Here is an 11,563-nt window from a genome sequence, read left to right as displayed (position 1 = left end):
CCCTTCCAACCCAAACCACTTTGGGATCCTGTGTTTTCGTTCGTGAGCCTGACACAGGGAGAGCAGCTGAATAGGAACCTCCCTGGGATCCCTGCGAGATGCTGTTCCAGGGGAGGATGTAAGACTTGGCAGGACAGTCTATAGAAGTGGCTTTGTGCTTCATGCTGCTTCGTTTTTATGGCATGAAAAAGTGAAGTATATCTGTTTGTTTTTCTTTATGGATAAAGCTTTTGGGCATATATGTGGGCTCAGCATTTACTTAGACAATGAGTTGAAGGAGACACTGGGCATGGCACACAGTGACATGGTCTGGTTCACATGGTGGTGTTAGGTCATGGATTGGACTGGATGATCTGAGAGGTCTTTTCCAACCTGATTTATTCTGTGAGGCAAAATATCTGTTTGCTTTTGAGCTTGCTGTTGCTTCTTCTTGATGAAGGATCCCTGTGCCAGGTTCCTGCTGTCACCAGGAGACTTCCTTGTGAGGCTTGGGGTCTTCACAGTGAGTTGGGATAGAAACTGAGGAAAGGAACATGAAAACTTGTTGCTGGTGTGGGGGTAAAAAGATAGAGGAGTCAGAGGTCTCTGCATGCCTGAAGAATCTGCTTTGTGGTTTGTAAAATCTATTCCACATGAGTCTTAGGAAGGTGACCCTGCCCATGGCAGGGGGTGGAACAAGATGGGCTTTAAGGTCCTTTTCAACCAAATCATACTGGGATTCTGTGACCTTAAACCCTTTCCAGTGCTTAAAGGGGCTCCAAGAGAGCTGGAGAGGGACTTTGCATAAAGGCCTGGAGTGACAGGACAAAGGGGATGTGGGTTTGTGATGTTAGCACTCAGGAGAGATGCCCCTGAACACAGTGGCAGCAGCTGAACCTTGTGGCTCTGTGCCAGAATGGTACTTTTCATGGATAAACCGCGCTGTTTGCTCCTGGCCTGAGGAATCACAACTGTTTCTTTCTGTTTCCCCCCCCCAGATTATAGCATTTGATGAACTGAAGACTGATTACAAGAACCCCATAGACCAATGTAACACACTCAATCCTGTAAGTAACACCCTAACCCTTTTGTTTTGTTCAGTAAATGTATGTAAAGTGATTATTTTTGGTGTTATCTTGATGCAATCAACTCTAGGCAATAGAATTGCATCTTGGGTTGACAAGCCAAGTTCTAGGGAAGTTCTTTATGTGATTCTTTACCTTGAAGTTGAATATTCTGACTGTTATTAATCTGCTGGTGATCTTGTCAGCTGTCATACTAACATTCTTTCAATCTGCTTTCCACATTTTTCGGCACAAAGACAGTTGAAAAGGTCAAAAAGATTAAAAGAGTCAAAATTGCATTGAAGGTGTGTACTGCTTCTCAGTTTCATGTTTTTTGATGCCACTTCCCCTTCATTTCCTTAGGAACATCTGTAATACTCCTCAGCTGTTTCTTTTTGTTGAGTCTGCCTGTTCATCCGCTTGTTTATCTGTTTGTTGGGGTTTGTAACAACCTCATGGATCTCCATATCTTGTGCAAAAACAACTCTGCTTGCTTTAACCCAGTGATGTGGGGAAAACTGTTACATGCCTGGTAGGCGTCAGAAAGGAACTTCAGGCAGAAATAGATTGTCTTTTTCAAGCCTGATTTGCTGAACTCTGAGATTATGGGAGAACAGTTGTTTTTTTAAACATTGACCAAGCCAATTTGGATCTTCTTTTGAGGATTTGGGTGGGTAGAAGGTGATAGGGATGATCTTCACCTGTTATTTTTATGTGATTTATCCAGGATCAGGGCTGTGTCCTGGTGTCCTCCCTTGGATGCAACTCTGACACTCCTTCCTTAGGAAAAGAATCTGAGGCACACAGTTTGCATTTCCAACACACCAGCAGCAGAAGAGAGGCTGGTTAAAGCACACACAGCTTGATTTTTTTTTTGTGCCTTTCTCATGGATTTTCCTTTGTGCATGTGCCCAGGCTGAGGGAGGAGGCAGGGGCAGCACAGCAGCGTGGCCTGGAGTGTAGCTTTAGTGCGTTTTAAGGAAAATATGCAAATCAAAAATGAATTGACAGTGATTGGGGAGGAAATAAGAGCATGTCAGACACTGAACACACAAACAGAGAGTGTGGGGAAGGGTGGGGAGGAGCAGAGGTGCCAGGCAGGGCTGCAGCTCGGGGAGGAGGTTTGCTGCTCACACAGTTGTGCATCTAACAGTTTCCCTTGCTTGGTCTGTTCTAGTCATTTCTGCTGCAGTATGGGGAGAGGCAAATTCTCATGACATCGATGCATTATGATCTTCCTGCAACCTTTGTAGTGTTACAATGTGCATGTCTAACCAAGTATTAACCTCCTGCTAACCCAGCGTGCATGGAGAGTCCTTCACACAGCAACTTTGTGAACTGGGAGTCTGAAACAGTTTCAGATTTGCTGCTCCTGTGGAAGTAGATTAGCTCCTAAAAGTGTAGTTCAGATCCAAACTTTTGAGGGGATCTGGTAAATAAATGATGCTGGACAATGTTTTCCTGTACAAGGAATCGAAAATCCTGGTAGGAATTGAGACACCTCAGGAGAAAGATTAGCTCAAAATAGTAACTGCTTAGTACACTGCTTGTTCCTTCTCTTCCCTGCTCCTGTTATAGTCAGATCTTTTCTCAGCAACCAGATTCATCCTCCCTCGTTTCTGTGATAAATATGGGAGAACATGATGTAATTAATTTTCCTTCAGGACAGGCAGGGAGGATGGAGTGTGGGAGCTTTGAAAGAGGCAGGTATTCCAGAGTGGGAGTAGGGTATAATAAACAAGAGAAAAGGAAAAATAAACCCATATTTTGAGATGTGTAGGTAAATAAACACAGATTTTTCAGGCCTGGTAAGTCTGTCCCAGCAGGCTGCCAAGTGCATTGAGTTGGGCAGGGTGGTTGGTGTTTTGCTATAAATAATTGCCATGTGTAAATGGTAAGTATGCAAAGAAGGATCTGGGTGAAAATATTTACTTGAAACATTTCGTGTACCACAGATGAATTTTGGTGGTGTTGATGCAAGTTTGCTGTGTTTATTCTTCACTGGGAGAAGCAGAGTGGTATAGCAGAGTAGGTGGTGACAGTGTTTGTTGGTAGCTTTTAGATTTCTAGGGAGATATTTTGGGGCTTTAAAAGAAGACTGAAAAACACTGAAATGTCCATCTAGTCAGGCTGAGCAATGTTAGGCATGTTGCACAAACAGAGGGGGAGAGTGTGGTGTTCGTGTGTGTACCTGTGGACATTTTAAATCTTTGAGTAGACATGGAGTGTTTTCCATCAGGAGAATTTTAGTGGTCCTGAGCTGACAAAGCAGAAGCTTTCACATCTGCTGCTTGTCCTATGGAGCCAGGCTGGGAGAGCTGAGGGTGTTCAGCCTGGAGAAGGCTCCAGGGAGACCTTAGAGCCCCTTCCAGTGCCTAAAGGGGCTCCCAAGAGAGCTGCAGAGGGAGTTAGGACAAGGGCCTGGAGGGACAGGACACAGGGAATGGCTTCCCACTGACAGAGGGCAAGGCTCAGTGGGATTTTGGAGAGAAATTCTTCCCAAAGAATTCTTCCCAACCTGTGCCAGTGTGAGGCACTGGCACAGGTTGCCCAGAGAAGCTGTGACTGCTCCATCCCTGGGAATGTTCCAGGCCAGGTTGGATGGGGCTTGGAGCAACCTGGGCTGGTGGAAGGTGTCCCTGCCCATGGCAGGGGGGGGAACTGAATGAGCCTTAAGGTCCTTCCAACCCAAACCACTCTGTGATTCTATGATTCCTTCTGAATTGTGATAAAGCAGTAAATAACATCACTTTGGGGTGACTTGTAGAGAACTTTACCCCTGTGGTGGGTGTGAGATTTTGCAGCTCTCTGCATGCCTTTACTCTCTGTACCTCTCCATGTTATTCCTATTAACAACACTAATATCTCCAGCATTTCATGCTTTCTGTGATTCCATAGTTAACTGATGATGAGCTCTGTGGGCTTCTGCTGGAAGCATGATGCTGTAAAGCATGCCCAGGGGGGACCTGTGAGGAAAAACTGCTGAACTCCCCCAAGCTGTCTGTGCGTAGCTGCTCTGTGCAGACCCCTGTGTGTGACCACTGCTGGTTAAAGCTCTGCCTGGGGTGTCACATCTTGGCAGTACAGGGAATTTGACAAGTTCTGGGGGTGTGAATACCAAAACAAAGCTGTGAAACAGGGAAACACAAGTATCTTTTTGCCTATAAGCTGTTCAATGGAGCATGTTTCCTACTGATATTTCTCTGTTGCATGAGCAGAAATATCTCAGTCTCTTCTGAGGGTCATGTATAAAGTGTGGAATCTGTTAATTTTGTAGAAGCAATTAAAAATACTGATCTGAGCATTTAATCTGACAAATTTTTCTACTTGGTTCATGAATACCCTGTGAAAACAGCAAGGCACATCCTGCTGGTTGCTGCTTTCACGTTCACAGTCTTGTTAGTGTTAGTTCTAAATGATACTTAAAAGCAATAGCTCAACTCCAAAGTAGATGAAACACCACACGTTTGGTTTTGTGTAATCAAAACTTCTAACTCATCTTTTTCTTTTCCAGCTTGTACTTCCAGAGTACCTCATCCATGCATTCTTCTGTGTCATGTTTCTCTGTGCAGCAGAGTGGCTCACACTGGGTCTCAATATGCCCTTGTTGGCTTATCATATTTGGAGGTAATCTTGGTATCTCTGTGCTCAGTGAATTGTTACTCATTGTCCTGTTGCTGTGCGTCCTGTCCAGTGTTCTGTGTCATGGGCAAAGATGTTTTCTCATGCAGCACTGAGAAAGTTTATGGCTGTACAATAAGAACCATCACTTGGCTTTCTTGGGGGTTTCTTCTATTTCTTATTCTCTTGTGCTGTGCAAGAACCGAGTTGTGTTGTGTGTGTTCAAGTCACTGATGTGTCAAAGGTGTGCTGAGACAATTCCCAGTGTGGAATGCCAGTGGAAGTGGCAATCCTGCTCTCCTCCTGCCATGACACACAGGCACCACCTCTGCTGGTGCTGCTGTGAGTCCTGTGCAGGGAGCTGCTCTGACTGAAACCCAACCCAGCAGCCAGCACAAGTGTTAGCAGTGAGTAGAGGCTATAGGTTTTGTGGTGTTATACACTCTTCCCCAGCTTTTCCAACTTTTCCCTAAGGAATCCTACTTTTCATTTCTTTAGAAGTGTTTCCCATTTCCTTTGGGTGTAGCAGAACTCAGCATGGTTTAAGGCTGAGGTAAGCACTGTGTGTGAAAGCCCTTCCACAGGCATGTCTAGCTCAGAGCTCTGTGCTCCTCTCCCAGTTCCCCAGCTCCTACATGGAGCTGATGGACTTTGCTGTAAGGGCTGCAATTCCTTGTCTCAGTTCTGGTGTTCCTTGGTGGGTGGGGAGCAGGAACCAACGTTTCCCATCACCATCTCCCACCCCTGACTGTGCCTCCCTTGCAGGTACATGAGCAGACCCGTGATGAGTGGCCCAGGGCTCTACGATCCCACGACCATCATGAATGCTGATATTTTAGCCTATTGCCAGAAGGAAGGATGGTGCAAATTAGCATTCTACCTTCTATCCTTTTTTTACTACCTATATGGGTAAGTGGTTTTTTCCTTCAGTCTGAAATTTTGGCTCAGTGCACCAGAGAAATATTGTACATAGGGATATATTCCTTGCAGTGCCGGCAGGGATCCTGCAGGAGAGCTGGAGAGGGACTTTGGACAAGGGCATGGAGTGATAAGGGGGAGTGGTTTCACACTGCCAGAGGGCAGGGACAGATGGGATATTGGGAAGATATTCTTGGCTGTGAGGGTGCTGAGGCACTGGCACAGGTTGCCCAGAGCAGCTGTGGCTGCTCCATCCCTGGGAGTGTTCCAGGCCAGGTTGGATGGAGCTTGGAGCAGCCTGGGCTGGTGGAAGGTGTCCCTGCCCATGGCAGGGGGTGGAACTGGATGGGCTTTAAAGTCTCTTCCAACCCAAACCATTCTGGGATTCTATGACATCATAATTACACAGTTCCAACTTTCCTGAACATGAATCCATAATCACCATTGATTCTGTTTGAAAACATAAATCTTAATTGGGTCAGGATTACTATTTTGAATCTGTATTCCATGACTGGAGACTGGAAAGCTCCAAGCTTTGCTTTTAAGCATAATACAATAAACCCCAGAGTGTTTTCATTAAGAAGCTGAAACATGAACTTCTTAGATAAAAGTAGGTATTTGATGCAAATGTGATTTTTGTTGAAGTCAGGAGAAGAGTCATTATGTCAAATCCCCAGTCACAGTCCACATATTTCACTTGGATTTGTTCCTTAGAATATACAACTGTATATTTAAATGTATGACACTCATCAAAATTTAGGGGGAGGTTTAGGTTGGATATCAGGAGAAGGTTCTCCCCAGCTCCCCAGGGCAGTGGTCACAGTCCCAAGGCTGTCAGAGCTCAGGGAGTGTTTGGCCAATGCTCTCAGGCACAGGGTGCATTGTTGGGGTGTCCTGGAGTTGGACTCTGATCCCTGAGGGTCCCTTCCAGCTCAGGATAATCTGTGTGAAATTCCGGTGTGAAAATGATGCATCTTAATATTTTTATCTTCTTTTGCAGCATGATTTATGTTCTGGTGAGCTCTTAAGAAGACACTCAGCAAGCTTTGTTCCAGTTAAGTGCATGCAAAAGCCACACAAACCATTGGATTCTTTACAACGAGAACCTCTGACCAAGTCTGAATTGGAACCTGCCGATCACAATCGCGTTAGCAAACAATGACTCCCCTGGTTTTAAACACTTCCACATTTTATACCTGTGGAAAGACTGTTTTTCTTATATTTTCCTGGGATGCTGAAATTAAGGAATTACATGTGAATTAAGGATGTCTGGGTTTAGAAAAGTTTTGACTTTGCACTCCATAAGGAACAGCCATAACCTTCGAGTAGGTGTTGGTTACTACTAGCCTTAGGACACTAGGGATTTGCTTTAGGCTGGGCTTTGTAGTGGCTCACTTGGACTTGTGTATCCCACTCTTAACTCCAAATCAGCTGTAGCTCCGAGGGCTTGGGAGGGACTGGAATGCTGTGTGTTTTACCCATAGGTGACCTTGGTCTTAAGAAATTAATTCATGGATACATCTGCAAAAATAGGAGTTCTGTTTTGGTTTATTTTGTTTCTCTCTGGTTAATCTTTCCCTGTGTGTGCATGTCCAGAGCCTTCTCCAAACATTAACCCTGCTTTAATCTCGAGCCTGTGCCACTGTGGTAGGAGAAGCTGAATTGTCCATGAAGGAATGAATTTGAATGATGATTTATTTTTAAAATGTCTGTGTTATCTCATTAACAAATGGACAAACCTCCAACATTTATCAAGTCCAATGCTGAAAATACTCGGGTTCTAGAGTAATCCTACAGACTTTTTCAAAGCAGAAAGTGAGATCGTGAAACTGCCCTGCTGTTCCTTAGTGCAATAAAGGATAATAAAAAACAAATCTCAAATTCAGCCACACTCTCTTTTGATCCGGTGCCTTGTTTTGTTTTGGAATTGGACAGATCCTCACTGTGCTCATCTGTCAGTTTCACAGTGGATAATTGCATCCCCTTTAAAAACAGAACACGGAATCATGTTATGTCTGGAAAAGGGAAGCTCTCATTTCCTGCTTTTTTTTCCATGGAGTTAACTAGTAGATGGGGCAGGGGAAGATGTTTCAGATAAATACTGCATTGTAAATTGTGACTGTGAACAGCTGCTTCACTTACAAATGGTAATTAGGAATCTTTTTCATTTACCTGTGCTGGAGAATAATGCAGAGTTTGCCAGTTCTAGTAAAACTTGGTTTTGTACAAACTGTGTATTTGTTCACTTTGGGGCTCTTGGGTGTTAGAGGCAATAAAAGTTGTGTGAGTGGCTGCACTGGATTCCACCAGAAATCCAGATGTTCCAGTGTTGGTGTGTTGGGCAGTGGCAACAGCTGAGGAAAAGGAATGTGGGACAGGGCAGAGGTTGGAACACATCTGCCTGGGAAGTGAGAGAGTGTGGAAATTTGGTGTCTGGAGAGAGCTCTGACACCTTAAACATCCCCAAATGGCTTTTCTTCTATCAAGTCAGTTGCTTTTTGAGCCCTGTTATAACCAAGTATGGAAGGTATAGAATCCCAGGATGGTTTGGGTTGGAAGGACCTTAAAGCTCACCTCATTCCACCCCTGCCCTGGGCAGGGACACCTTCCACCAGCCCAGGCTGCTCCAAGTCCCATCCAACCTGGCCTGGAACACTGCCAGGGATGGGGCAGCCACAGCTGCTCTGGGTAGCCCTGAGACAGAGAGTTACTCAGAGTGTAAAAACAATTTTTTAACAGTTCTATCAGATTTTACTTGGTGCCCCTAAACTCTTATTTTTTTTAGGACATAATTGAAAATTTCCCCAATTCCACCTTTTTATGCTGGGCATGTGTGAACAGACCTTCATGTCATCTGTCCATGCAGAGAAGTCTGTTTAATGTCTCCCTGACTGGAAGTCCTTTGGGAGCTTTGGGAATTTCCTTTCTCCTCTGCAGATTCCCCTTTTCTAAGCTATTGTCACAAGACTTGAGTGCCCAGGGGATGCAGAGTGGCAGGTTCTTCCTCTCTGCTCTGCATTCCTCTTCTCATTTCTATAATGTACTGGGGGTAATAGAATTCAGGTTGTGATAACTTCCAACTCTCTTTCCTAACTGATAACAGTCCTGACAGCTTATTGCTCTGTGTATAAAATTGTTTTCCTCACGTTTCCTTGCATTTATTGACTAGATCCCATGCCCTGACTGCTCAAGCTTTCAGCGTTCCATGATTATTTTTCTTCCTTGTCCAATCCTAATTTTTAACAGAAGAATTTTTGAAAGGCTTTTTTGGAAACCGAGGAATATTGTTGCTGTTGCATCATTTTTATTTTCCTGCTGCTTAGCTCCTCCAGAGGCTGCAGTAAAAGATGACTTCAGCCTGTGTAAGCAAAACTGTTTAACCCTTTGTTGTGTTTGTGTATTTGTTAATCCATTATGGTATCCAGAACCTGGACCCGATGGTATTTATTGCTGGAGTTCCAGGAGGCAAAGGATTGTGGAGAAAATAAAGGACATTTTTCTCCCTCTCAGTAAGTTTCCTGGTGAGTCATATGATAAATACTTAATATCTGAACAGCAGCAGTTGCAAGGATTAAGTATTGATGCATGTTTGGAGCAGAGTATTTTCTGTAAATGACTCCATGCTGTGGCAACTGGAAGAGCTTCTGTGTCCACTGTAGGAATGGAGAAAGGAATGGCAGGGAAAGCTAATTAAGCTGTAGAAATCACCTTAAAATGTGCACTGAAGTTTTTGGGTTCAAACATGTCAAGAGATGAAATTTAAACAGCACAGCAATGAGTTCTACTGCAGCCCAGAGCCACCAGTGCTGTGGAAGAGCCTCATGTCACAACTGACTCGAGAAGTTACTGAAATGTATCAAAATCCACCTGGAGCCTGTTCATCTTCCCTTTGTGAATGGATAGAGTGAAACAGGAGGGATGGGGACTGCTGGAGCAATGTTCTGTGAGAGCCTCTCCAGCCCACAGCTGATTGTTTGTTTACTCTGCTGTTAGCAGGCAGCAGGGCTGTGCCAGCAGCTCACCCACGCAGCTACAGCAGTGTCTCTTCCTGCCACAGTCACCTAAAAACCCACCTGCTGCTTTGTCACAGATCTTTGGCATAACACCTCCTGCTTTTGGAATGAGGAGACTCATTCCTAAACACCCCTGAACACTCCAAGTGCAACTGTGACATTTTAGAGTGAGTTCTTAGTACCTTATAAGGGCTGAGTACTCCAGCTGACTTGCCTTTGCTTTCCATCAAGCAAAAGGCTTTCTAGGCTTTTCAGGAATGAGCCCCAGTACACCCAGTTAATTCCCCTTTGTGCCTTCTGGCAGTATCCCCACCCCTTCCTTCTGGGCACACACCCTAACTAATGCCCCTGAAAGCTTTAGGGAGAACACTGGGCTGAAGGAAGATGCAGAGGAATAGGTTCTTCCACTTTGCATTAAACAGGCTGCCCCTTGTAGTGACAGTTTCCACTGTAACCACAGTGAAACTCCCAGAGCTGAGGGTGTTTGCAAACAGCTCTAGTGATGTTCTTTTGATCCAGCTCCATTATCCCAGCATGACTATCCCTGAAAAACCAGCCCATCAGCAGAACAGCAATGAACACAACCACACTTGCATTTTTAAGACTGTGTATTGAAGTCACCAAAGAGGAATATGCTGCACATCCTGCAGGATTTCCTTCCCCACCCCACTATTTTACACACGTATTAGAAGGGAACAGCTGGTGTCATACAGGCAGCAGTGCTGAGGAACTGAAGGTCAGGTGAGAGGTGTCTTGTCCAGGTGTGTGCCAGAGAGGCAAAGCTGTACCCTGGCAGTAGCAGCTATGGCGACAGGGACCGCAGCGCCGTGTCCTTGGCTGCCAGGTGCGCAGACATGTTCTCCCGGAACTCGTGGAGGTAATTGTACTGCTGGAAAGCACAACCAGATCGGCAGTGAGAGCTCTGTGCTGCCAGGAGAGACACCACCCACCTTACAAAGCTGTTTGATGCCCCAGGGTGAAACCATTCATTCTTCTTGGCTTACAGACCCAGGATCTTGGCTTGGATCCTGTGAGTCCCCATAAAGGGCACAAGTGAGCATAAGGTAAGGCAAAATGTGGCCCTCAGAGGCAGGAGCTGTCAGAATTCAAAGCTGCTTTATTTTGAATCATTTGGGTTGGAAAAGGCCTTTAAGATCACTTCCAACCATTCCCCAGCACTGCCAAGACCACCAGTAACCATGGCCCCAAGTGCCACATCTACAAGGCTTTTAAATCCCTGCAGGGATGGTGACTCCACCACTGCCCTGGGCAGCTGTGCCAGGGCTGGGCAAGCCTTTTGGGGAAGAAGTTTTCCATGTTATCCAATCTAAACCTTCCCCTGGTGCAGTTTGAGGCCATTTCCTCTCATCCTATTACTTGTTCCCTGGAAGCAGAGCCTGACCCCACCTGGTTACACCCTCCTGTCAGGGAGTTGGGGAGAGTGAGTAGGTCTGGGTCACCAAGAGTGTTGCTCTCTGCATGCTGAATCCATGATGCAGATCACAGTGTTTACTCAGTGAGGTGATCTACAACAATTTGTTGTAACAGTGCTGAGGTGCATCCTGTACATTGTGTGGAGCATTGATAACCAGATATTCAAAATGAGGTAAAAATGCTGATCAGGTGAGGCTGAAGCACAGATCACCCACCCCAAGGGGCTGTGAGGGATTCTAGTTGTAACATGCTCATATCCTTCCCCACTCCCTCAACCAGGGACACAAGCTGCTCCTCACCTGCCCTCGCTTTGTGGAGACTGATTTTCAACAAGTAATTTAAACATGATTTGCCTTCTAGAAAGGCCTAGAGCTAACAGAGAGACAGACTTTAGGCAAATCTTTCTACTCAGGAACTGCTGTCCTGTAGAGCTTTTAAATGTCAGCTCTCTCCTGTACATAGAACTGTTTGAAGTGCAACATCTGGGACTTGTATTGACAGAAATGCATATACAAGAGAGGCTGAAAATCCCAC

The 11,563-nt window shown here is 45.3% G+C and overlaps 2 protein-coding genes across 2 annotated transcripts in view; one reads left to right on the top strand and one right to left on the bottom strand.

Annotated features, from left to right (window-relative positions):
* Positions 1-965: 965 nt before the first annotated feature.
* CNIH1 (cornichon family AMPA receptor auxiliary protein 1) lies at positions 966-7,473 on the top strand. Its single transcript, XM_009082117.1, has 4 exons — positions 966-1,046; positions 4,558-4,670; positions 5,430-5,573; positions 6,583-7,473. Exons 2-4 carry the CDS (start codon positions 4,600-4,602, stop codon positions 6,608-6,610), a joined length of 243 nt encoding a protein of 80 aa, XP_009080365.1. The 5' UTR covers positions 966-1,046; positions 4,558-4,599; the 3' UTR covers positions 6,611-7,473.
* A 2,924-nt stretch (positions 7,474-10,397) lies between these two features.
* The window catches only part of CDKN3 (cyclin-dependent kinase inhibitor 3), a gene marked incomplete at its 5' end in the record, with an annotated part of 5,762 nt that continues 4,596 nt past the window's right edge, over positions 10,398-11,563 (bottom strand). Inside the window, one exon of the mRNA XM_009082118.1 lies at positions 10,398-10,484. Coding sequence (XP_009080366.1) covers positions 10,398-10,484 — 87 coding nt within the window. The remainder of the gene's footprint in view (positions 10,485-11,563) is intronic.

The sequence above is a fragment of the Acanthisitta chloris genome, unplaced genomic scaffold, assembly GCF_000695815.1.
Source record: "Acanthisitta chloris isolate BGI_N310 unplaced genomic scaffold, ASM69581v1 scaffold20699, whole genome shotgun sequence".
In the NCBI taxonomy this organism is placed as follows: domain Eukaryota; kingdom Metazoa; phylum Chordata; class Aves; order Passeriformes; family Acanthisittidae; genus Acanthisitta; species Acanthisitta chloris.
The sequence above is the reverse complement of the archived record's forward strand: the minus strand, read 5'-3'. Positions and strand labels throughout refer to the sequence as shown.

Bases quoted from the DNA above. Each gene is read 5' to 3' on its own strand.
- CNIH1 (XM_009082117.1), top strand. From the start codon at position 4,600: ATGTTTCTCTGTGCAGCAGAGTGGCTCACACTGGGTCTCAATATGCCC. The intron at 4,671-5,429 runs GTAATCTTGGTA...CCTCCCTTGCAG, and splicing joins TTGGCTTATCATATTTGGAG to GTACATGAGCAGACCCGTGA. The intron at 5,574-6,582 runs GTAAGTGGTTTT...CTTCTTTTGCAG, and splicing joins TTTTTTTACTACCTATATGG to CATGATTTATGTTCTGGTGA.